Source organism: Hippichthys cyanospilos, chromosome 9 (genome assembly GCF_059441005.1).
Source record: "Hippichthys cyanospilos isolate Australia breed blue-spotted pipefish chromosome 9, RoL_Hcya_1.0, whole genome shotgun sequence".
Classification (NCBI taxonomy): domain Eukaryota; kingdom Metazoa; phylum Chordata; class Actinopteri; order Syngnathiformes; family Syngnathidae; genus Hippichthys; species Hippichthys cyanospilos.
The window spans coordinates 22,894,868-22,919,907 of NC_142377.1; the positions used below are offsets into that span (position 1 = coordinate 22,894,868).

Here is a 25,040-nt window from a genome sequence, read left to right on the forward strand (position 1 = left end):
ATTCAGGTCCTGTAAGCTCTACCCATCCTGGTCTAGGTCACACACAAACAAACACACACACACGCACACGCACGCCACATTACATGAGATATTTTTGCCTTTTAAAATTCCAATTTCACTAATGCGCGTGTGTGAGTAAAAATGAAGGCGGAAAGGCCTGTTTTGTTTGCTTTTTGTCTGAAAGGAACTTGAGGCTGTTTTCTCATTCGAGTTAAGTTGACTTAGTTTGTTGTCAAGGAGTCGCTGGGCTCAGCTCGGGTTTCCGCCTCAAGTCCACCTTGTGTGCGTTCCCCCACTCACAGCGGGCCCCCCTCCTTCAGAGGGTCCAAAGACCTATTTTCAACCTTGCACTGCTCCAAAAAACACACTCCATAATAGTGAGGCACACACACGTACTAAAGAAATGTAGGATCAGTCAAAAGTCTGGTCTTGTGGTTCACAACTATATTTTGCCAAGCCCCCCTAAGAAAGAGAAAACTTTTCGTGAGACACCCCCTCGACGCCCTGACTATAAATGATTATCTGTAAAAGTTGTATAGGTACACCTAAACCTGAATCATTTTTAATATAAATGAACTTATGACTACTGCTATTTTACTGTTACTTTTTACAGCGTTTATACGGGTTACAGCTTAGTCTAAAACTGAAAAAAATATACAAGCGCAGCAGAGTGCCTGAAACTTAAAAAAAAGGTGACATTCTTATTTGATTGCAATTACACTTCACATGACAAAAACAAAGCCTTCCCCCCCCCCAAAAAAAACACCCCTGACATAATTGGATTTTTCTGAATGCAGCCCTCAAAGTAAAAAGTTTACCTACCGACCTGCCTACCAAACAAAAGTTGATTTTGTGACAAGAGTAATAAGAAAATGGTTTGAACTTTGTCCAATCAGAAAAGGAGCTCAGTGTGTCGCCACCAGGAAGTGGAAGAAAAGAAGTAAACTGCGGAGACTTTCTCACTTTGGAATGGAAAAGTACAGCATCTCCTCAGGGGGTGGAAACTTCTGGGCATAGCCAATCAGAGCACAGATAAACAAAGTGATTGACAGCAGTGGCATAAGACTGAGAAGAAGTCTGTTGTTCCCTCTGTGTGTGTGTGTGTGTGTGTCAACTATAAGATTGCGCAATTGTGGAGAGACTTTGACTCTCTTTAGATTTTTAATTTGGTAACCTACTTCGCAATGATTTTAAATAGTGCTGAGCAGAAATAATCACCAAACATTGGCAGCAGAAGGCAATAATTTTGGAGTATTTGGCATATGGTATATGGGCATATCCACACACAATGTATTGCATGTTTCAAATACTGAAACTACAAAAAAAAAAACAACAACATTAATTTCACACACAATAGGCACACATTGAACATGCATGCGGTAGGGAGAGGTATACACGATCGCCTGTTGTGCTGGCTCATTATCTTAAAGTCAATCTGTCATTCAAAAGGAATCGATATTAAAAGCATTCAACAGTCACAATTTAATTTCCTCAAACGCGCACTGACGTCAAACACCGGAAGCGTCCCATCCCTCACGTCTGGCACGTACGCTCTAAACAAGGAAGCGAGACTGGAAACCGAAGTCTAATTGGCTGCGGCGTGACCTATGAACTCCCAAGCCTGCTTTACGTGGCATTGGCGTTCTCCGTGGCAATTTCAAATCGGTCTAATCAAGTATCGCATTGCTTGATGTTTACCCTCTCGTCAATCGCCATTAAAGATACGTCAAGAAACGATCGTCCAGAATAAAACATCGATAAATGGCCGCCATCTTTAAAGTTCTGTCAACCGCCAGATTTTCAAAGTAAAACATTTTATTCTTATGCTTTATCAAAACGTGTCATTCTGCAAGATATTTTATAATTTTTGGGAGTTAAATAAATTATTAAGACGTTTCACATTTTTTGGCCAACACTTTGCCGTTGCCATTTTGTGGCATTTAGTGGCATTCTCTCTTATTTTAGCAACAAAAGTGACCAATTCTGACTAGTTGTATTTCTTTTTTAATTGAAGGGTCAAGGCATCGATTTCAAAGGCTCTGGCGATGACATCACACGTATACAAATGACTGAAGTGAAAGATCTTTCGTGGGCTCGGGAGGAGGAAGAGTTTAGGAACTTTAGGGACTTTTAAAATCCGGAAATGTGGCGTAAAAATAGAAACAAGGAAGCTGTGGAGCACATCGGGTGATGGTATCAGCGCCATCTGGTGGCCAAAGAAAATTGTGCATGTCTAAACGTGAGACCACTTATTTCTGGCGTTTTTTTTCTATTTTTGTGAATATTGAGTACCTTCAAATTGAAGTAGCTTGAAGGTCTGGGATTCAAATCCCGCCCAAGGAGTTTGCATTCTTCTTCCCGCATTCTAAGAACATGAACATTTTCCCCATTGGTTGTTCTTATATCTGAATATGAGCGTAAAATGTTGATATAACTCAGCTCACCCGGAACTGCAGTGAGGAATCTATAGAAAATGGATGAATGTGTGATTACCTCTTTTATTTGTTGAAATTGTCCATTGTTATGCATAACTTGATCAATAAAGTTGAGCGTATGAAAATATTTTCTATTATTCCTGCCTGCCGCCCGGCTGCTCCTCCTCCTCCTCTTTTCGTCTCCTCTCCTCTTCGAGCGCCAGCTCCTGTTGTTCCTTGACGTCAGCCTCCTTCAGTTTGACTTCCAAGTCGTCCGGAATGTTGACCTCCAGCAGGTTCTCCATGCCCTGCTCCGGCTCGTCCCCGATCAGCACCTGCAGTCGGACAAGTTGAAGTCCAAAGTCTGTCCCGTCCGCCACTCTCGATGCGACGGGTCGTACCGCAACTAGTTTTTCACATGCGGCGGTGACCGCGGGATCCTTCTCCCAGCGGTGGAACTCCCTCATGATGACGTACACATTCTTGTCTTTCAGAGTGCGTCGGCCATCTTTCGTCGCCGTCAGCTGCAAGACCATATCCACGTGAGCGAGAAGAACAACGCCTGGTGCTAAGGAAGTAAGTGACTTTACTCAAATAAAAGGGGTTGGATCAGTACTTCGGATTTGACCAGACTTGCACTTAAATATAAAACGGGAATACTTTTGCCACCTCAGCTTTTTTTGTTTGTTACCAGCATGAGCGTCTCCAGGAGCATCTTCCTGATGTCGGGGTCCTCTTCCCTTTTCTTGTCCTCCGGCAGGTACTGGAGGTCCACAGGCAGACCTAGGCCACCATGACATCATCATCATCATCGTCATCATACATGAGAACCGTCGGAGGTCAAACCTTCGTTCTCCTCCTCGCTGAGTTCTTCCGGACCGGCCAGCGGAAGCAGCAGGAAGGGCAGAATGTCCACCTGGTCACTGAGGAGCCACTCGTGATTGGCTGCAGGAGAACGCAGCATATTTGAAATTATATTACTCCAAAACGTTAGAAAGTGAACGTGACTGAAGTGGGTCATCTCTTTCAAAAAAAACTAAAAATACAAAATAAAATACAGTTGACGACTGCAGCACACCAAACTGCGTCCTTGTGTTGGCCTGCTCATTCAGTTCTGTACTGTTTTGCATTATTATTCATTGAACCACAAAAGCATGGTCTGATAATCAAGGAAGAAAGAACAATTGAGCTGAAGATGTACATATTTTACATGGGTATTTAAAATATTAAAGTAAAACCAACACGGGGGAATAAATGAGGGCTAATTTATTTTCCTCTCAGCCAGCCATGAAATATATGACATTATAAATTATATCTGTGGGGACAAACACTTTTCATCCTTTGCTTTCTAGTCACAGGTACATAAGATATTATAGCAATCCCTCATTTTTCGCAGTTAATGGGGACCGGCGAAAAGTGAAATCCACGAAGTAGGACCCCGCCCGGAATTTTTAGGCGTGTGATACCAGATTTTTTTTTAAATGTGAAAAGTATTTATGCTTTCCATACTTGAGACAAATATTAATATAGTTGTTGTAATCTACTCCCGCCCAGGAACTGCATCCACTCCTGCCCTCATCGGTCACGCCGGGAACCAATCGCGTGTCTTGTAGGATTGCCCGTGAGCTGATTGACCGATAGCTGTGCGGTCTTCCTCATGAAGCACACACACTTTGTGAGCCTCAGAAATCTTTTTTCTTTTCTAAAAAAATGGAATTTCAAGTGTAAACTCTGCTTTCACAGTGGGGGTACAAAAGGTTGAGAATTACAGCAGTAAACGCACCTTTTAAACCTTCCTAACTGGACTCCCGATTCTAACCTAACTCAAACAGAGGCAAGACCAGAGCCCCGCCGTTACTACTTATTTGTAGCGAGCAATTTCCCACCGTGGTCAAAGCAGCAGTTGCGCAGAACGCCGATGACTCCGCCGCGCCGCACCGCCGACGCCTCAAACTGCGTGAAGGGCAACAAGCGTCGGACAACACATCTGCAACACACGCCGATGAAATCATTTTACCCGCTCAAATGTTTGGAAAATAATTAAAGCTAGAGCTAGAGGGCGCACGTCAGTGTTAGCTGAGCTCGTAACGGCATTATTTTCAATAAAAGAAGCGAGCGGAATGAGCCATCGTCCAAGTCCATCCTCGGTCACAGGCAGGAATATTTAAAGAAATATTAATTTAAAAAATTATACTAAAACTGAGAAGATCATGGAAAGGTTATGATGTCTACAGCTGAATCGATTGAGAGTGCACCCGTTAGAGCGGTGGTTCTCAAAGTGGGGTCTGTGAAATAATTTGGGATATTGATAAAAATCCTGCGCAGACCTGTCTTTGTCCATGAGGAAGCGTCTGGCGTCATGCAGCTGCGTGAGATTGGAGAGCAGAGGAGCCAGGTAGTGCAGCTTGGCGTGGGGGTTGTAAGCCTCCGCACACAACATGTCCACCAGCTGAGCCAGGCCAAACTCCTCTTGAAGAACCTGCAAAATCAACGCACTCCTTTTCTAACTTTGGCGTCTATTACTGCACTCGCGATTCTGTCACGCTTCATCATTTGTTGTCCATCAGAATTGACACGCTCAAAGACTTGTATGTATGTTTGTGTATCGCTTCTTTGTGTATATTTTGACCTGCATACAGGTTATATGTAGCGAAAACCTACCAGTAATCGACACGCTGTCTGGGATTGAAATTGTCAATAAATGCCACTGATGTAACTGATTGCAACTGGCAACGTCATCCAAGCTGAAAGTGTTAACCGTAAATCGCTCTCTGGGGTCCCAGCGTACCCTGAAGACTGTCTTGCATGTCTTCTCGTGCCGTGTCAGGTTGGACAGGATGGTGCAGATCTGGTCGGAGAACGGGTATTGTGGGTCCTTCAGGTTCTTGAGCAGTCGGGAGACCACGCCGATATCTTTCATCAACACCTGACCGGAAATATGCCAGAGTTTTTGTTTTCTTTGCTACAAGCTTGTATTTAAAAAAAAAAGGCACTTACAACAATGCAATCTTACTCCAGTATAAAAGAAAAAAAGCAGTTTAGAACGCGTTTGTTTTGTTTGTAGAGTGAAAAATATGAGAAATGTCTCGAATTGATGGCCTAATATTTATGCAAGATGCAGCGGCTTGGCTCGCTGTTCCTTACCTGGTGCAACGTCTCATCAGCCGACAGGTTGATCAGGATGTGGTAGCAGTCCTTTGCGATGGCGATGGACGGGTCGGACGTCAGTGCAAAAAGAGCGGTTATCAAGTTGGGTTTGGTGCGGAGGAAGCGGCAGCCATCTCTAAATGACAATGATCATTGTCATCATCATTTTATATGCAGGAAAACCCTGCTCATCGACACGCCACCTGTTTGCCGACAAGCCCAGGATGTAGCTGGTGGTGTGACCTTTGACGTCGGGACGTGTCGCGGGCGTCAGGAACGAGAGCAGCTCAGCGGCCTCCGATTCGCTCAGCATCTTCAAACAAAAAATGCTAAATAAAACTTTGCTTTTGAATTTTGGGGGACAAATAACATCTGGGACTGCCAGTCGAAAATTTGATACCACTTTTATTTTTAAAACATTTTGTCGGGACAAATCAAGGACATCTGAGTTAATGTCATGTGAAAGGTCACGACAGCCTATAAGGAGGCAAGCTGAAGACACAAATACATTATATATAATATACATATAATATATATTTAATACATTATATATAATATACATATAATATATATTTAATACATTATATATATATATATATATATATATATATATATATATATATATATATATATATATATATATATATATATATATATATATATATATATATATATATGTACGTTTCTTTACAGAAAGAAAAAGTTTCATGAAGCTTTGTCTTCCATCGTTAAGGGCCTAAAACTCCTTAACACACTATATTGCACACGCTACTATTAGAGTACTTTTAAAAGTATTATTGTGACGTAAAATATGAATCATACAATTCATAATGACATTGTTTGGCAGGTATTTTATTTGGACCAAGCTAATCACTGTTAGTGGCAGCGAAAAGACTGCAAACATTGAGAGTAACTTGGGAGACGTAACGTTATTTTTATGCTTGGTATTTTTCAAACGTCACTTCATCGGTAGATGACGAATGTCGAACGTGCAATTTCATAACAGTGACCGACCTTTAACTTGCTAGAATGCCGCTGGTTTCATTCCGCACTTCGTTTATCAATTTTAAACGAGAAATTTTATTCACGTGTTTAACACTAATGTGTGTAAAAAACACATCCGGCAACTACGTCCGCACCGGAAGCTTGTAAGGTAAATCCACTTGGACAAACTGCCCGAGTGCGCATTTCAAGTTAGTGAATTATTTTGCTGAAAAGAACAGTTAATGTCTACATCTAGTTAATTGCAGAACACATACTATGAGAAGCAGTTTAGTCTGCTGCACACCAATATTCCTGCGATTTTTTTAACAACAAATTTATTCATATTCGGAACTACAGATGCGGACGCTGACGTCACCTCATCGCGGTAAGTGCGAGATATCGCGTTGTTTCCACCGACATTTCGTGTGCAGCCACCGCGGTCTCCGCCTGCTTGCTTTTGCAAAAGCATTCTTTGTAGAGACGGAAGTGAGAAACCAAGACGTCCGTGCATGAATCAAACCTGAGTGTGTTAGTTGACAGATTCCTCGGTAAGCATTCCCAGAAGAGACGACCTGCTTCAAAAGCTAAAAAGGTTTATAACACAAGCCGCCGAAAAATGGCGACTCTGGTCCGCTACTTCTCTCTCTCTCACGCACTCACACACACACAAAGCAGTTTTGGCTAACAGCTAAGTGGCTAATGGGGCGTAGCATGCTCGTTTACGTAGATGCACTTTTCTCAGAAATAGCGCATGATGTTTTTCAATTAGTATTATAAATAATTGTCTTGACGTCTAAAATGTGTTTCTAAATAAAAATCCGCGTTTAATGGGTCATTCGGGCTTGTATGTTACTAGTCACCGAATTCGAATGAATACAACAGCAACATCGTTATTTTTGTCTTTTTGTTATTGTGTGAATAAGTTGAGGTGAGAGTGTCGAATTGTTTGACCCAAAGTGATGGAAAGAGTTTGTGCGAAGGTTTTTTTAATTATTATTTGACACCAGACAGGTGACGTCACATGACTGATGAAAACGAGGCTGGTGATGATGAGTTGAGCCTCGTTTCTTCAAACTATCGTGAATAAATGCTCGAAAGACTTTCCATATCGGATTGTTGCTTTAGTGACTGCAATATGTGTGGAATTTGTTGGCTCAAGTAAGTATTTTTACATATTCTGTTTTCACTTTAAATCTGGATAATTTGGGGGCATTTTCTGCTGTGTTTTGAGGCTGAGCTAATCAGTTTGGTTGATATGCTGTGTTTTATCAATGTGCTTTTTTTCTGGCCATTTTAAAGTATCATTGTCTTTCTTCTTTCTGCTGAATTCCATGCAATTTGTAACGGAAGCTTTTCTCCATGTTTTTTCTTATCCCCCTACCCCCCTTATTATAGACTGAAATTGCTTGTTGCTTGATTTTAGTTCATGTATTTTTGTCAGTTGCCCAGTCCAAGGATGTTTTGGTTTGTCCCTGAAGAGGTGTTGCAGGAAGTTTGGTTGCATCTGGCTGTCCAGGACACCATCTTACACCAGTTTACTAAATTTGAAAATTGCTCCCCAAATTAAGTTAGTCACAAAACTTACCTGAAAAAGACAAAAAAAAAAATGTGTGTGTGTGTATATGCCTTGCAAGGGTACCTCATGATTTATATTTCCAGTGCAGACTGCTTAGTAAATGGTTGAATGGACAAGTATAGGCTACTCTCACTTTGGACATTGGTCTGTGCGGCTTGGTGGAAGGTGACTGTGAAGCTGTACCATGGCTCATCAACACATCTTGAATTTTTTTGTTTGTTTTGGACACATCCTGTCTTATTGGTTGGAAAGCGCAGCTACTTTTCTGGTGATTCTACAATGCTCTAAACTGGTGCCATAGACCTGTCAAAATCGGCCTTTGTCTCAAGACAGTTTGCTGATATGAGAGATCCTGAATGGGATATGAAATCTGTATCAAGAGTGGGTAGACTTTAGCCTGGGTTGTTAGTGGACGTGTTTAGAGTCTTTGCCACATGCGAGTCCATGCACATACAAGGCACATTTAAAAGAAAAAACAAATAACTCAGTGGTAACCTGACCTACAAGTTTAATGTTGTGTATTTCCACTCAGAAAGGAATTGAAATGATTTTTTTTTAAATAAATGAAAACTAGCACTGTATTGTATAATGCAATAAAATGTAAACAATCAATCGTATTGTTTTAATATAGTGTTGTGATTGTATGTATTGTAGTATTTGTTTGGTGTGTGCTTTTAAAGGGCTTGGCCTAGTGACTGACGTCGGGAGCTGCTGTCGGATTGGCCGGCGGTAAGTCTGCGTGTGAGCGTCTGGGTGTGAGCGGTGGCCTGCAGCAGGTCCTTGCAAGCGTTGTTTGATTTCTGTTCCATTTAGATTGTAATTCAATGAGATGTCAATGCATTTGCTTGTCATCTGATATGTATTTAAATGCACATATGTCAATATAATACCTTGAAGTATGTATACACCAGTGACCGTATGTTATGTTTGTTTTCATTTTGCACAATAATGTTTGTGCATTAGTAGTTCAGCACACGTTAAGTTACATAATATTTCTTTCCTTTGGGAAGTTTTGATGAATTGAAAAGTTTGCCTGACACAGTTTTCTGAAGACTTTGTTGAATTTTCTCCCCGATTGTTATTTGGTTGGACGTGACTTTTGCTCATACAGTGCAAATCCTAAATACAGCACCTCCTGCTGGCCAGGAGGTAAATCGACAAGATTTGCTGCATCGATATTGAACGGGAGGTGGGAGTACAGGATTGCGATCTACCGATTAATCAATATTTTCACCCCACTTTACTTGTAAGTCAAGGTACCACTGTTTTAATAAAGGCAATTTCAAACATGTAGCTAATTTTTGATAGTTTTGATATCGCAGGAATAGTCAGGATTACTCTCTCGATAGTGTCGGCTTTAACACTTCTCTAACTTCAAAAGGCTGGCACGTAACTCTGGAGCTGTGATTTTGGATGAGGATTTTGTTCAGCGTGTTTTCATAGCGCTGCTATGTGCTTTGAGATTTTCTGATGAGCTGCTGGTATTTCGCTGGGTGGTTTTGTGCTCATGCTACTGATGTAACGCTAATGACCATTGATGTGCTCTGATGTTTGAAATGACCAAAATATAAAAAAATCAATGGTGCGGGCATTGCTCTAGTAGCGCTATGCTGCTGTGGTAATCTAATCATAATAATGTTTTTGTTGCTAACTTTCTTGGGTTTGCATCATGCTCTTCTCTGCCTGACAAAGCGTATTGTACTTCTTGCTCAAGTGGGTCGGTAAGGCTTGGCTATTTCTAAGCCTGTGCGTTGGAAAGTAATGCAGCAAAATATGTACCGAATACGAAGCAGGGCTACACTGTTACTAAAATATGTTTGGTCAGTGTTTTAAGAAGGTTTAAGATATTTTTTCCCTCCTAGCTTTTTCCTGTCTCTATGGTCCATTCATTGATCGCACCCTGACACATTTATGATATGATTTCTGTCCACAAATTTAAAGTATCACTGCCTGATGGTAATTCTGTTTTGCAAGCTTGAGCTCATTAGATTTCATTCAGCGGTCCAAATTGAAACGTTTACGATGGCATCGGAGTTGAGCTTTTCTTCCTCTTCTGCAAATGTTTGATATCTTTACCCCTAATTCCTCGCTAAAGCACCACTGGTTTCCAAATGTTTGGTCAGGACGCCGCAGGGAAAAACAATCCCGACCGTGGAATAAAATGCCGTGCCGCGTTTGACGTACATGTGGAAACCACGGGTCTCGGTCTTCTTTGCTTCTGATCTGACGGCAGTGTTGCTCTCTCCCCAGGTTGTAGGCCTGTTGATTAGCTGTCATTATGGCGGTAGTCATCAGACTGCAAGGTCTGCCCATAGTGGCCGGCACCATGGACATCAGGCACTTCTTCTCTGGCCTCACCATCCCCGATGGGGGCGTGCACATCGTGGGTGGCGAGCATGGCGAGGCCTTCATTGTCTTTGCCACCGACGAGGACGCTCGGCTGGGGATGATGCGCACAGGTGGGTCCATTAAGGGCTCCAAAGTGTCGCTGTTGCTCAGCAGCAAGACGGAAATGCAGAACATGATTGAGTTGAGCAGGCGGAGGTTTGAGGGCGGGGCGGCCGAGACCGCCGCGTCCACGGCGGCCAATCGCCAAGCTCCCCCGGCGGCCATACCCGCCATACAGTCGGCGGCGCGAAGCGCCGGCCACGGAAACCCCGCTTTCTCGAGTACCCCTGCGGCGGTGACCGCAAGCTCTTCACAGGAGACGCCCATTCACAAGGCCGCGCCTAGCCTGGCCAGCATGATTCCCAACTTTCCCCACGGCTACAACGCCGCCCCCGCCATCACCGCGGCGCTTACGTCTCTCAGCGCCGGCCCCTCGCTCATGGCGCCCATGCCCAGCCTGCCCTCCATGCCAACCATGCCCACGTTGCCTCCTCCGGTGTCCGCCTTACCCCCGGTCCCAACCGTCGGCCAGCTTTCGCACGGACCCCCCGTACCGCCGATGAGCCACCTGCCACACATGTCCTCCCTGCCGCCCTTCAACCCCGCCATGCCCCCACCCGGAGGGCTTGCCACCGGCCTCCCCCTCAGCACCCCTAACCCCATGCTGTTCAACCCCCTCGCACCCCTCGCGTCTCTGGGTCTTCAGGCTCACATGAAGGCCGCCGCAGCCACGGCCACCGCAATTGGCGTGCCCAATCCCGATGACTTGTTTGTCGTTTTGCAGAACCTCTCCTTCTCCTGTTCGGAGATGGAGATCAGGGAATTTTTCCGGGGGCTGGGAGTGGACGGCGTGCGCTTCTTGAGGGACGGGCAAGGTCGCCCGACGGGCCGAGCCATGGTTAAATTCTTCTTGCCCCAAGATAGCTTTGAAGCCGTCAAGCGGGGAGGCGGCATGATGGGTCAGAGGTTCGTCGAGGTCGCGCCGGGCTCCGAGAGGCAGTGGGTCAGCCTCAATCACGGCGCCGTGGGCCTGACCTCTCAGAATAGCGTTAAACCAAACAGTCACTCTCAAGGCCAGCACCCCCGGCAAGTTCAAGTCGGCGACGTCGGCCGAGATCAGCGAGCGAGGTCGCGATCTCCGCATCGTCAAGAATTTTGCGTTTACCTGAAGGGCCTCCCTTACGAGGCTGACAAAAAACAGATCAAGGAGTTCTTCAAGAACCTGTCAGTGGTGGAGGACACGATGTACATCGCCTACGGCCCCAACGGGCGAGCCACGGGGGAAGGCTTCCTGGAGTTCAAAACGGAGCAGGATTACAAGACTGCGCTGGGTTCTCACATGCAGTACATGGGCTCCCGCTTCATCCAAGTGCACCCCATCAGCTATAAGGGAATGCTGGAAAAGATCGACTCCATTCGCAAGCGCGAAGCCACGCAAATTGACGGCAAGAACCAGGATGGCCTGAAAACGCCGAGGAACTGCGCGCATATCACCAACATCCCTTACAATATCTCCAAGAAGGACGTCCGCGCCTTCCTGGAGGGCATCAGGCTTTACGAAGACACGCTGAAGGTTCTGACCGATAGCCACGGCAACGGTTTAGGCCAGGCGGTTTTCCAGCTTCAGACCGAGGAAGACGCCCGCAAAACGGAAAGGCTTCACCGACAGAAGCTCAACGGCCGTGATGCGTTCATCCACCTGGTGACCTTTGAGCAGATGAAGGAAATTGAGAGGAACCCCCCGCCCCAAAACAAGAGAGGCCAACGAAGTCAACAGCTGACCCAGCAGAGCCAGAAGCAAAGCCAGAGCCAGCACCTGCAGGCCCCGGCGGTTCCGCAGCAGCCCCAGATGAATCCCTTCGCGGGCATGGGCGGCGAGGAGTTTAACTTCCTCAGAAGCACCATGGGAAACCTCAGTACCGCCCCGTTCGTCGCGCCGTTCGCCGCCCCTGGTAACGGCGTCGCCGGTCCTCCTCCCCTGCCCCCGTTGGCGGTAGGACTCGGCGAAGTCAATCTTGCCGTCGCTCCGCCGCTCATCGCGGGCCTTCCCGGAGGGCCGCTCCTGGAGCCGCCGGGTTTCCGGCCGGGCGCGGCCGGGGGTCCGGCGTTCGGTCAGGATGGGCTGAGGAGCTTGGTGCCCTTTGACAACAGCAACAGGAAAGCCGGCGGCGGGGCGCCCAACCGGGGCGGCCCCGGGCCTAACAGCAACAGCAACCAAGGGCGCCCCGCGGGAGCGCCTCCGGGCGCGCCTCCGACATTCAACCCGGGCCCGGAGGGTCTCTCCGCCGCCCCCGCGCCGCCCAACAACGCAAACAGTCAGCGTTCCTCTGCCCCCGGCGCCCCCACAATTGTCAAGCTGCAGAACATGCCCTTCACCGTCACCGCCGACGAGCTCATGGACTTCTTCTATGGCTACGAGGTACTCCCCGGATCCGTCTGCCTGCAGTTCAACGACAAAGGCCTCCCCACCGGCGAGGCCATGGTGGCCTTCCAGAACCCGGAAGAGGCCGCCGCCGCCGTCATGGACCTAAACGATCGGCCCATCGGCGCACGGAAAGTCAAAATCAGTCTGGGTTGAGCGAGCCCCGAGCCCTCGACGCCTCTTGTTGGGTGGACCCCTTTCAGGCTGAGCTGGTACAGTTTTGGTACCGGTCCCAAGAGTTTACTGGCTTCTTGTCGGCCGCTTGCCAAGGGCCGGCTGGCGCGTTTCCTATTTTCACTCTAAAAATGTTGGGCCATAAAAAACAAAAACAAAAAACCCCCAATTGAGTTCAAAAGACCCTGACGCAATTTACTGTGTTAGTCCATTTATTCACCAAAAGGTTGGGACAAAATTAATCTGCCGTAAAATGATCCCATTTTATGGCCCTTTTCGACCCAGTTTGGATTACGTTTTGGCCCGATTGTTTTTAGAGTGTAGTATTGATGGTTTCTGTAACTGTGATGTGACCAAAAAAAAAAAAAATCACAATATAACAGCATATAATTTACATCATCTGGTGCCAACCAGAATCAACGTTTAGTTCGAACAACGGAAACATAACTGGAGGAGATGCCGATTATTAAATGTATGTTTTTCTGCTGCCTGTGGAAGATGCTGCAGGCCTGGCACCGTCCGTTGCTTTTCTTGTCTTTGTTTTTAAAGCTCCAAATGCTTTTACCGTTGAAACTCCCAAAGAAGTACCACAAATTTTTGCCTCTAATTCTCAACCGGCTTCTACCATCTCAGTGTGAAAGGGTCTTACTGTAAATAAATGATATATCTGCCCCAACACTATGAAAGCATATTTCACTTGGAGGGGGGCGGGGGGAAACCCCCGTTGAGGGTTTTTTTTTCTAGAGTGGGGACAAGGGGTTAAAAAAAAAAAATTTCAGGATTTTTTGCTGTTAAAAATGTATCTCAAATAACAAAATGATATTCCATCAAACAGAAAAATTACAAAACAAAGAAACTGAGGAGGAAAAAAAGCATTTGTGTCTATTTCTAGAATTTTCTAAGAGGGAAAAGAAACTGACAGAAGCTAGTCCTTTGTTTTAGATTTTCCAAACTTTCGGTTTCATAGAACAATTTATTTTTCTCATATTTTTCCAATGTATTTTGGTTGTTTTTCAGTTTATTTTATGATGGAAAAAAATCAATTATGAAAAACAGAAAATCGAGGAAAATCTAAAACCCGATGACCCCACCCCCCTCCAAAGCCTCATTTCGTCTTTTTTGTCCCCAAGTGAACGCTATAGACTTGCGTACGGCAACTTGAAGACGCGGACGCTCCATTGGGAAGAAATCACAAACTCGATGATCGCGCTGACGACAAATGGCCTGGGAAAAATGTTGAATTGTGTTTCTGTTGCTATGGCAACACCGATTGCTGCCTGGATGCGTACGTCTGCCGAGTCGAGCTGAGCTTGTTTCGCATTTGCGGTTGCTATGCTAATACCGCTACACGCATTGTTGCTATGCTAATATCTCGACATGTTGTGTTGCTGTCAAAATCCAACCAACTTTGCTCGTTTCTGCTGTGCCGTGTCGCGCTGCTGCTGCTGATGATGATGATGATGATGATGATGATGATGATGACGGTTAAGCAACTCTATGTTGTCACAGCAGCTGCAAAAGGTTTTCATCAAGTTTTTGAGAAATTTCCATGGGAAGTTAATCTGGAATTTTTTGAAATATTCCAAATTGCTTATTTGCTTTGGAAACGCATCATATTCATGAAGCTAAAGAGAGCGGTGCCTTGAGATAGGAGTGACCCATTCCTAAGAGGTTTTTTTTTTTTTTTTGATACGAGCTGTCATTTTGATGTGTTTTTGCTCATTTTGAGCTAAAAAAAAAAGTCAGATGTAGACATGTAAGAACTGCTCTCACGGGCGTTTTCTTTATCCTCTGCAAAGATCGCCTGTTACTGTGGCTTACTGAAAAGCTAGGACCAGATCCATGTACTGTATTTCTACATGTGTGTGTTCTACTACCCCCAGGTGGCCAAGGCATGCCCACCGGGAAGGAGCAGCACAATGTCCAATGAGTTGAAGCAAAAGCTGGAGCAAATACTGTATGTTTGAATAAAGTGGAATGCTGTAGAGTGCTGTTTGTCTGACTAGAAAGAACACTAGTTTGTTTTTTTTTCTTTTCTTTTCTTTTGGCTGGTGGATTAATGGCATTTCCATTCATTTCAATGGGGAATGATGTTCAAGTTGCTTGTGTTTTGAGTCACAAAAGTGGTCACGGAATGAAGTGAACTTGCATCTCAAGGCAATGGCTCAACGGGGAAAAAATTGGCTTATTTGTGAATCAAGGTACCGCTGCTCTTGCGTGGTTTGTGTGTTTTTTTGTTTTTGTTTTTTTTTTTCTGCCTGTAATTCAAATCTTTTATCATGGAGGCACAAAGAAGTTTAATTTTTCCCAATTTATCGGCCGATAAAATCAGTCATTGAAATTTATTTGACTCTGCATCAGTCTAAAAAAACACACACACACATTGGTCAAGTTCCGTTTAAAGAGCCAATGTTGAATGGAGCTCCCTTCAATTCCCATGGAAAGATTTCAACTTTTGAGAATCTTACGCATTTTGCACCCCGAACCGTCACGTGCTTTCTTTTTGTGTGCGTTTGCTCGGGCGATAATGATGAAGATCCAAAAAGTCATCGGCTGCTGTTGCCGTCTAGTTAACAGTTTCCTCCCTCTCTGTCATGTCTGATGGGTCGCAGTCTCTTTTTTTTTGTCTGATTATGTTGCTGTGTTTGGATTCCCAAACATAGCGCGATAACACACAAAGTAGACGTACGGACTGTAGAGTCCGCGGCGTTTTTAGTTTGCTAGCATTTTTGTTGTACATATTTGGACTTGGGATGTTTTCACGTGTCTGTATGATGCCACACAACATACTGTGAACATTCTGGTGTTCTTTTTTTGGCTAATAAAAGTGATGTAGCGGGCGCTGTCCATGCCCGCTTGCTCGCCAGCTGGCCGCTCTCCTGTCTCCTCATTGTCTGATTATGATCGACGGACTTTTGCTGCTGTCTTGATGCCACCTTGTCTAACCTGCAAAATCTTCTTCTCTATGGATGTCCTTGTTGAAGCTCTCAATAACCCGAAGGAGTCTTGGGGCCGCGCTCGAATGGAAAAGGGGGGAAAATGTCCAAAAAGAGAGGGGGGGGGGGGGCATTTTAACTCTAATTTTAGCATTAAAAAAACAATTTTCCGCATTTTTCCTGAAAGTACTTTTAAGATTTGCATTGCTTTTTTTTCCCCCCATGTAACCAATCTTATAAAAAATGACCTTTCCCCACTAATATTACAAATATATTGTCTTTCAAATTTGTTCTCTCATGCAGTTTAGTGATCGTTTTCATATTCCCAAATTACCATAAAATTCCCTGATCATAATTAGACTTTAATCTTGGAATGTAAAGCATTGGTTCCCAACATATGAAAGCATGTACCAGCTTAAAAACAAAAAAAAACAACATTAGCATCCAATAGCATCCTAATGGGTCATCAAGAACAAGGCAATGGTTTTATTTCTAAATGATGCAATTGGAACATTAACGCTGCACTTGAATGCAGAAAAACAAACTTTAAATGCAAATGTATTAGCACTAAAAGTGAAATACAACTGAACTGCTTAGTGGTTTAAGAGCCTGTGTACCAAATTTTGCACTTTAATTGATTTGAGGATCATTCAGTGTTATCTACTTGCGATCTGTAAATTTTCAGTTCAATTTTTAATCATTAAAGATGTTTTAATGCTGATAAATGTATGCTTAACTTCAGTTTGTTTATCACTAAGAAAGTGAAAACAAATTGTGTCAATCTTGTTTCCACAAGTGGATTTTTTGTGTTCCTTTAAACATTTACCCCTAACATTTCCGGTTATTGGCCACTGTGCTCTGACTAAAGAAAATAAAGTTCATCAAGAGCCCTTTTCTGATAGATTTAAATGTAAAATTCAACACATTTAATAATTTATCTAAAATGACATTTTGTAATACTTAGACATTGTAATTGTTATTCTATATGGTTTCTGTGTTGTTACCCCATTTGGTGTGGCCCCATTTTTCCTGCTTATACACACTTAAAAAAAGTGTTTTATCATAAAGATTAATAGTCAAGTTGTCAGTGTTATTTTTCCCCACATTGGGGGTGGGGATTAAAGACTGAATGACTGCATGGTTGCTTCATTAACGCAGGAGGAAATTGTTTGCATGTTAGTTGTTTTTATTTGCAATGTTACTTTTGTTGCAGAGCACTTTGGAATGACCATGGTCTTTTTCGATGAGCTTTAGAAATAAGACTTGTTCTAGATATAACGGGCCCTTCGTTGCTTGGACTTAGAAAAAAAAAAAAAAACATCTTTCTGTTGGATAAAATGAACACAAGCAAGCTGCGATGTGCGGAACTTGTCTGCGTGCTGCATTATTCCTTTCAACATAATGGGGTGCAACACGATTGTCCCTTTTTTAACCGTGTTTTGTTAAGTGTGGCGTTTGGCATTTGGTGTCATCCTAGTACAAAGTAAAAAAACAAAACAAAACTATGGCATCGCTGATTTTACTGTATTCTGTTGCGGCAGCGGTCTCATTGCTGTGCAAAGGATGTTCAAATTTACGAGTTTAAAGTAGGCGACGAGAAAGGTACAACTTGACTTTTAACGTGAGTGCAGTAGTTCATTTTGTCAATCTAACACACATTGAAATGCTAGTCTAACAAGAAAGTGGCCATGTGCTCGATTGAGCTGTGCCGGTTTATACTCACTGACTGAAGCCGGAAGTCATGGTCGGGGCTGGGCGGGCGGAATAGACCGACTGTCCATTCTAACCAATCAAGAGGACTCTTCGTTTGCGTTGTTGTCCAATCAAAACGAGAGGTTACTTCTTGCCTGTCGCTTCCTGTGCGAGACTCGATTGTCTTCTGAGCAGATTCGCCACTTTTGACCAAAGTAGTGGATTTTTTTGTATTTTTTCTTTTTAGTCAAATACATCCAGACTCATGTTGAAGTTTAACCAGGTAACGGCGTGTTTTCTCCACGAGGAGATGTTTTGACGAAGATTTTGTCATTCGTTCCCACCATAGGCTCTTACGCCCTAAAACCAATATAACGATGATCTGAATTTTTACCGCTTAACGATTTATGAATTTTTGTCACGTGTCTGGATGATCGAAGAGTAAAAGTTTGTACATACGCTGATAACGTGGCACTTTTGAATGTATTTCTTGGAGTGTGTTTAAAAAAAAAAAAAGCTAGAATGTTTCCTAATTATGGGGCGTGTACTGTGAAATAACGTTGCCGCTCATGTTCGTAATTTTCGCCCCTTTTTTACGTTCGTCTGTATTTCTATACATTATTTTCATTGAAAATGTAATTCTTATTGTTACGTGGTCAAAAATAACTTTGTTTTATTCTTAACCCTTTCCGCGTACGTCATTTTCAACGCTTGTACCACTAATCTTCACGGTGTGGTGACGTCATTGAGCTTGAACAAAAATGGGTACAAAAAAATTCCCCAAACAACTGATCATTGGTTTAGTACGTAATCACATCATATAATATTGTGAATGGGGATCTAACTTGATTCTTTCTAAGATTGAAAACTATTTTGTCTCCTAAAACATATTCAGAAAAAAACAGACTGACACGAACAAGCTCATAATTCACATTTGCTCCTTTATTTTTGTGCGTTTGTTTTACTCAGATGGCGGATTGCGTGTCTAAGGTGGAGCTGGCCATCTCCTGTTCAGACCTGCTGGACAAAGATGTAGGATCAAAGTCCGATCCTTTATGTGTCCTCCTGCAGCGCTCGGGAAAAGACAACTGGACTGAGGTAATGATTGGAATCCAGTATATTTTGGAATTTAGCACAATCTTAGTTCATTAAAAGAAGCCATTTTTTAAGCAGACCATTACTTACCCTTGGGGCTAAGTATGACCCGCTGGCCACTTGTTTATTTATTTTTTTATGATTTTATGACACACTCATCTGCGACAAAAAGACATCTGTGTCAGAATGCCGAGGGTAACGCATCGATGGTCACCCTCAGATGTGTAAATTCTTCTTTGTTTCTTTCCCGTTAGCTGGGCCGCACCGAGCGTCTCCAGAACACCTCCAGCCCGTCCTTCACTCAGCGCCTCCGTCTGGATTACCACTTTGAGACTGTGCAGAACCTCAAACTGGGCGTCTACGACATCGACAACACGTCCCGGGACCTCGGCGACGACGACTACCTGGGAGGCGTGGAGCTAACCCTGGGACAGGTAAAACGCAACACAAGTGTGTACCCTGATCCGTCCACCCTTTCACCACGGGATTTATGACTGTGTGTGTGTGTGTTTTTCAGATTGTTTCCAGTAAAACTCTAACCAGGCCGCTGCAGTTGAAGAAAGGAAAACCTGCTGGCAAAGGAAGCATCACGGCATGTGTTTTGTTTACACCGTACTATATTCTTATTATAATTTCATTTAACAGTTTTCGATTTGAACGCTTAGATCACTGCAGAGGAGATTAAGGACAACAGATCCATTCAGTTGGAGCTGGAGGCTAAAAATCTGGATAAGAAGGTAACTTATAAACTCAAGTTCATTTCATATTTCTCACAATTAGGTAACCAATTTGACCGTCTTACGCAAACAAGCCAATTAAATAAGAAAAGCCGTCAGAATTTTCTGATCGGTAGCAGAATTGAGTGTGACAATGCTCCCAGCAAGTAGCCCAGCTGCTGAAGTAACAAAGCGGCGCCGTTTAGTGTTGGAATGTCTGCATGCATATCATTTGACGCCGGTAACAACAGACGACTCGTCCGTTTGTTCAGGACACCTTTGGGAAGTCGGATCCCTTCCTGGAGTTCTTCAAAAAAGGAGATGATGGAAAATGGCAGCTGGTCCACAGAACAGAGGTTCGCAAATGTTCTCAATGGTCAATGTTTTCGCCAAACATTTGTTGACAAATGGCCGGCTTGTGTTTTTCTGTGCGTAGGTGGTGAAGAACAACCTGAGTCCCAGCTGGAAGAAGTTCACCGTCCCCCTGCAGACATTCTGCAGCAGCGACCTGGAAAGACCTATCAAGGTTCCCACCAATCAGAACGCAGCTCTTCGCTGAAGGAGCCGACCGTTTTTCCGACGAGCGTGCTCCCTGTCGCCCTCAGGTGGATTGTTCGGACCACGACAGCGACGGCTCGCACGACCTCATCGGCTCTTTCGCCACCAAAGTGTCGGAGCTGCAGAAAGCCGCTTCCGGCTCACCGGTGAACCTCGCAAATTTTCACGCCGAACCTCAAGAGTTCTTCTTTTTCTAATTTGCCTCGTTTCTGCTTTGTCCTTCAGGTGGCCTTTGAGTGCATCCATCCGGAGAAGCAGAAGAAGAAGAAGAGCTACAAAAACTCTGGCGTGGTCTCCGTGAAGAGCTGCAAGGTACCACTCCAACTGAATTGTGAACATCCGTCACCATATGAACGCTCTTCCTGTTTGCGACGTTCCAGTTAGCCACGCAGCACAGCTTCCTGGACTACGTGATGGGCGGCTGCCAGATCAACTTCACGGTGAGAAAAAAAAACACGCGCATAAAACCGGCCCGCTGGATAATATCCTCGCTCGTAATGACAATGACCATCTGGTGTAGAACCTAAGAAAAGCATACAGAATTTTGCAAACGAGTCACTTGAACACGATTGAGCAATAAGTTGCCTCGTGTTGCTGCTAATTTTCGCTTAAATCGAAAGGAAAGTTCTACCGTTTCTGTTACAGCTCCACAAAGCAATGTGAATTTCCCTACGGGGATGAATAAAGTATCTATCTATCTATCTATCTATCTATCTATCTATCTATCTATCTATCTATCAGAAATCTTAACTTAGATTAGCTGATACCTACTGTTAAAATCTCTTGTGCTGCCATTTGAGAATCACTGTATCAACTCACAAGAGATTCACGCGTGCGTGCATAGGTGGGCATCGACTTCACGGGCTCCAACGGGGACCCCCGCTCGCCCAATTCTCTCCACTACCTGAGTCCGGACGGGCTGAACCAGTACCTGTCTGCTCTCTGGTCCGTGGGCCAGGTCATCCAAGATTATGACACGTCAGTATCCATAGATAAGGCTTGTTTACACTGGGAGCTGCATGTTTTCCCAATATTTAATTTAATATTTAATATTTATTTAGAAATGGGCAGAGGTAAAAATGGAAAATGATTATTCTTTTTTGACCCCCCCAAAATGAAAAGTCGCAGTTTTTGCACTGTATAAGGCGCACTGTCAGCTTTTGAGAAAATCGAAGGCTTTTGGATGCACCTTACTCTGCGGAAAATACGGTATTACTAAACTGCAGATGGGGCAGGCCCATTCACCCAAACAACTTCATGTTGTGTGAATAGCAATGAAATGAATCCTACAGATTGTTTACTCCTTTGGATGAGCGATTGCGTATTTGTCAACAAAATGTGTCTGACTCTTGGCCAACTCATTTTTTTCTTCTCTCATTTTCAGTGATAAACTCTTCCCCGCGTTTGGTTTTGGAGCCAAGCTTCCTCCTGATTACCAAGTACGTAACCCCGAGAAGGTCCGCTTCCTTGGTGAAAGGCAGCATCGTTGATGAATCACTCAAAAGCCAGGAAGCTGAATGAAAATTGAATGTAAATAATGCATGCCGCTTGAATTGAAAGACAAAAAGCTCAAATTTGAATTTCAACTGAATCAACGATCCTGAATGAGTACGACTTGAAATCTGTACGTTAGATCAGGGGTCTCCGACCTTTTGAATCACCGTGGGTCAGCCGCACCGTCCTTCCTCACTACAAAACCTAATGTGGACAGCGGCCAGAGGCTAACATTGAGCCACAAGTGAATGAACTGTTAATGGATAAACTAAATCAGTTCCGAAACCTCATTTTTTTGGGTGCGGTCCACGCAGCCCGCTACCGGCTGATCCACGGGGCGGCAGTCGGGGACCTCTGTGTTAGATGACCTCATTGATTTGCGCGTGTTCTTCCGTTGGTCCAACATACTACGGTTGTGCGTTCCGCAGGCCGCTCATCACGAGTTTGCCCTCAACTTTAACCCCAGCAACCCCTACTGCCAAGGTACCTCCTTTTCTGGATGAGTGCAGAGAGAGACACCTTTTTAGGACGTTTAATTTGTACATTTTTACTATACGTTTCCAGTCCGCAGGAGCAAGAATCTTTATTTTTGGAATATTTTGACGGTGCGCATAACTCCAGCCTTGTCCCCTACGTTCAGGCATTCAGGGCATCGTGGAGGCGTACAGGATGGTTCTCCCTCAGCTCCGACTCTCCGGGCCCACCAACTTCTCGCCCATCATCAACCACGTGGCCTCCATCGCCTCCGGCGCCGCCCAGGGCGACAGCGCCTCCGTGAGGACCGAAAGCGCAAGGTGGCGCCCGGCCATTTTTGCCCGCTGACTGACGGCGTCTCCGCTCCGCAGCAATACTTTGTCCTCCTCATCCTCACCGACGGCGAGATCACCGACCTGGACCAGACCCGGGACGCCGTCGTGCGGGCCTCCCGCCTGCCCATGTCCGTCATCATCGTGGGGGTGGGGCCGGCCGACTTCAAGGCCATGGAGCTGCTGGACGGGGACGACGGCGTGCTGAGGTCCACCGTGGGCGAGGCCGTGGCCAGGGACATCGTCCAGTTTGTCCCCTTCCTCAAGTTCAAAGACGTGAGTCCTACTTTAGAAATATATAGGTCTAGAGAGAGAGAGAGAGATTTCTAAATTAGTTTTATGGTTTCCTTTATAATACTGCAAAAATTCAAGGTAACGTTAAAATTGCACTTTTCTGTTGAGATCAAACAAAAACAAAACGTCAGCAGAATCTTATCAAGTTTCCTGCCATTTGAAATCCGTGGTTCCCTGAAGATAACACAGATTTAAATTAATTTCCGAAAATATATATAGCTTTTCCATTTTTAAGAGAACGTAGCAGCAATCACTCCTACTTCTCTTCCATCCGATCACGACTGGACTGGCGTGGACAGACGGTTGAAATTGTCGTTTGTGCGTCCAGGCCCCCCTGGCCACCTTGGCCCAGTCGGTGCTGGCCGAGGTGCCCACCCAGGTGGTGTCCTACTTCAAGATGCGGGGCCTGCAGCCCCTCAAGGCGCCCGCCAAGGCGCCCGCCAAGGCGCCCGCCAAAGCCTGATTGCCTTCCTCAAGTACGCCCATCCTACGCGACGGACCAATCAGCTGCGCTTCATTGCCAGACAATAACAAGGCCAGAGCAACTTTGACTTTTTTTTTTCTTTTGAAAGAAATTGCTTATAGCAAAGGAGTATGGTGGCCACGCTGAAATAAAGCGACGCTTCCTTATAGTTGCTGTGAAAAATTTGGCCAAAAAAAAAAGTGGTTGCATAAAAAAAATGGAGGCTTTTGCATAAAAACAGGGTATAGGTTTTAAAAAAAAAAGTTATATAACCACATGTTGTTGGAAGATTCCGGAATTTTGTTTGCTGAAAAAATGAGGTTTACATATGATTAGAATTTTTTTTTTCTCCTCAAAATAATATGACTTTATTAATGTAAAAACAAACAAATAGGTTTTTACATATCACTTAATTATAAAATTATTAGAACGGAGTTAGATTTTGTAAGATTTTTGTTTTCTCCAAAATGTCCCAACATTTTACCTTGGACAAATATGACAATTTCCTGAAGACCACGACTGGGTTTGGGGATATTATTTAATTTTTTTTTAATTCTGCATGGCCCTCATACTCCTTTGGATCACAGCCCAGTTCCGTTTTTTGCTGGCAAAGGACCAATCATGTCACCGTGCCAATCACAAGGCTTGGAGCAACTTCCTTTTTCTTCCTTTTCATTTTTTGAAACAATTAGTTTTTTTCTTCACTTTTTTTACCTCCTAATCAACTATGCAGCTCAAAGAAAACGCACAGCAAAGCGTCATCTCTCGTTTCCATGGCAACATGGGACCCGAAGGGACCATTGAATCGGTTTAACTAGTTGTTGATTATAGCAGCATCTAGTGGCCGTAAGGAGAAGTGCAGCTGTGGATGTTTACCGCGTAATCGGTGACCACTTTATTTGGCATGTGGGATTTTGTTAATCACTTTTATCGACCGGGAATCGATTACTATGCACTATGCTCGATGACCACTCTCGATGCTGGAATTGTAGTTAGTGAAATACTTGCACGAATTTTTTTTCATAGCTTTACGAGTCACGCTGCCTTATTGCAAATGCCTTCTCTCAACTAATAATGATTATAATAGTAGCCATGCTTTGAGCGCCGTATTAGCTTGACCACACAAAGCAAACGGGAATGCTTTTGCCACAGACGCGGAAAAAAACAAAACAAATGAACAACTGGACAATAAGGTGTGCCGCAAGTGCCTTTTTCCCTAAGTGCTTCAAGTTGAACGCTTAGAAAAGCCAGCAGTGCCAACGTAAAAGAAAGAAAACAACACATTTGTTGCTTCTTAATGCCAATAAAATACAAAAGAGCTTTTGTCCCAATTGAAGTCAGTCTTACAAAGGGAATTTAATGGGTATTAGTTAAAAATACAAAGAAAAATTCACTATGAATTAGCATGGGAAAAGGTGAGAACCATACACAGTACTGTAGGGGCCGATGGACTACTTCTCCCATAATGCTTTGCCAAATGCATAGAAGGCCACGTGTTGTGTTAACGCTAAAGAACACAATAAAGCAAATATGCTGGATGTTTGGACTTTTCATTGATCTTTTTCTTTACAGTTTTTTGCTGTAAAGACCACTTTGTTTTGATTCTTTCTTTCTTTCTTTCTTTCTTTCTTTCTTTCTTTCTTTCTTTCTTTCTTTCTTTCTTTCTTTCTTTCTTTCTTTCTTTCTTTCTTTCCATCAGTGCCAGGGTAAAAGAAAAAAAAAAACACATTTCATCCCGATTAAAGTTACATCCGTGCAAAGGAAATATAGTGTGTGGTTGTAAAAAAATCCAAGCAAAAATTTAAAAAATGAGGCTACAGATTACAGCCAATATTCTTCATTAAATATTACTAAAGTATTAATTCAGTGACTCTTATTAAC

At 44.0% G+C, this 25,040-nt stretch overlaps 3 protein-coding genes and 1 long non-coding RNA gene across 9 annotated transcripts; 3 read left to right on the forward strand and 1 right to left on the reverse strand.

Moving 5' to 3' along the window:
* Positions 1-3: 3 nt before the first annotated feature.
* Positions 4-6,707, reverse strand: hgh1 (HGH1 cochaperone). Of its 3 annotated transcripts, XM_088423104.1 has the most exons (12): positions 6,576-6,707; positions 5,765-5,874; positions 5,559-5,697; positions 5,203-5,340; positions 4,742-4,893; positions 4,301-4,401; positions 3,261-3,359; positions 3,106-3,197; positions 2,816-2,938; positions 2,580-2,749; positions 2,293-2,464; positions 4-27 (listed from the first exon to the last, which is right to left on the reverse strand). In XM_088423104.1, the coding sequence occupies exons 2-12, from the start codon at positions 5,872-5,874 to the stop codon at positions 19-21; spliced, it is 1,305 nt and encodes a 434-aa protein (XP_088279230.1). In that variant the 5' UTR covers positions 6,576-6,707; the 3' UTR covers positions 4-18. The 3 variants fall into 3 exon arrangements, with proteins under 3 accessions (XP_088279230.1, XP_088279229.1, XP_088279231.1); XM_088423103.1 differs by lacking the exon at positions 4-27 and having other exon boundaries at positions 2,111-2,464; XM_088423105.1 differs by lacking the exons at positions 4-27; positions 2,293-2,464 and having other exon boundaries at positions 2,485-2,749.
* On the forward strand, positions 1,615-3,479 carry LOC148419573 (uncharacterized). Its single transcript, XR_015866581.1, has 3 exons — positions 1,615-1,805; positions 2,015-2,990; positions 3,175-3,479. It is a non-coding gene; the product is annotated as an uncharacterized LOC148419573 (long non-coding RNA).
* Positions 6,708-6,964: 257 nt separating the features above from the next.
* rbm12 (RNA binding motif protein 12) lies at positions 6,965-15,971 on the forward strand. 4 transcript variants are annotated; one of them, XM_088423098.1, is made up of 3 exons: positions 6,965-7,137; positions 8,802-8,850; positions 10,372-15,971. In XM_088423098.1, the coding sequence occupies exon 3, from the start codon at positions 10,400-10,402 to the stop codon at positions 13,085-13,087; it is 2,688 nt and encodes an 895-aa protein (XP_088279224.1). In that variant the 5' UTR covers positions 6,965-7,137; positions 8,802-8,850; positions 10,372-10,399; the 3' UTR covers positions 13,088-15,971. The 4 variants fall into 4 exon arrangements, with proteins under 4 accessions (XP_088279224.1, XP_088279226.1, XP_088279227.1 ...); XM_088423100.1 differs by having other exon boundaries at positions 6,965-7,093; XM_088423101.1 differs by lacking the exon at positions 8,802-8,850.
* Positions 15,972-17,883: 1,912 nt separating this feature from the next.
* Positions 17,884-24,697, forward strand: cpne1 (copine I). Its single transcript, XM_088423102.1, has 16 exons — positions 17,884-18,016; positions 18,703-18,831; positions 19,083-19,262; positions 19,346-19,420; positions 19,494-19,565; positions 19,817-19,900; positions 19,981-20,070; positions 20,150-20,248; positions 20,328-20,414; positions 20,483-20,542; positions 20,947-21,080; positions 21,487-21,541; positions 22,025-22,079; positions 22,237-22,370; positions 22,442-22,678; positions 23,025-24,697. Exons 1-16 carry the CDS (start codon positions 17,999-18,001, stop codon positions 23,157-23,159), a joined length of 1,644 nt encoding a protein of 547 aa, XP_088279228.1. The 5' UTR covers positions 17,884-17,998; the 3' UTR covers positions 23,160-24,697.
* The last annotated feature ends 343 nt before the right edge of the window (positions 24,698-25,040 follow it).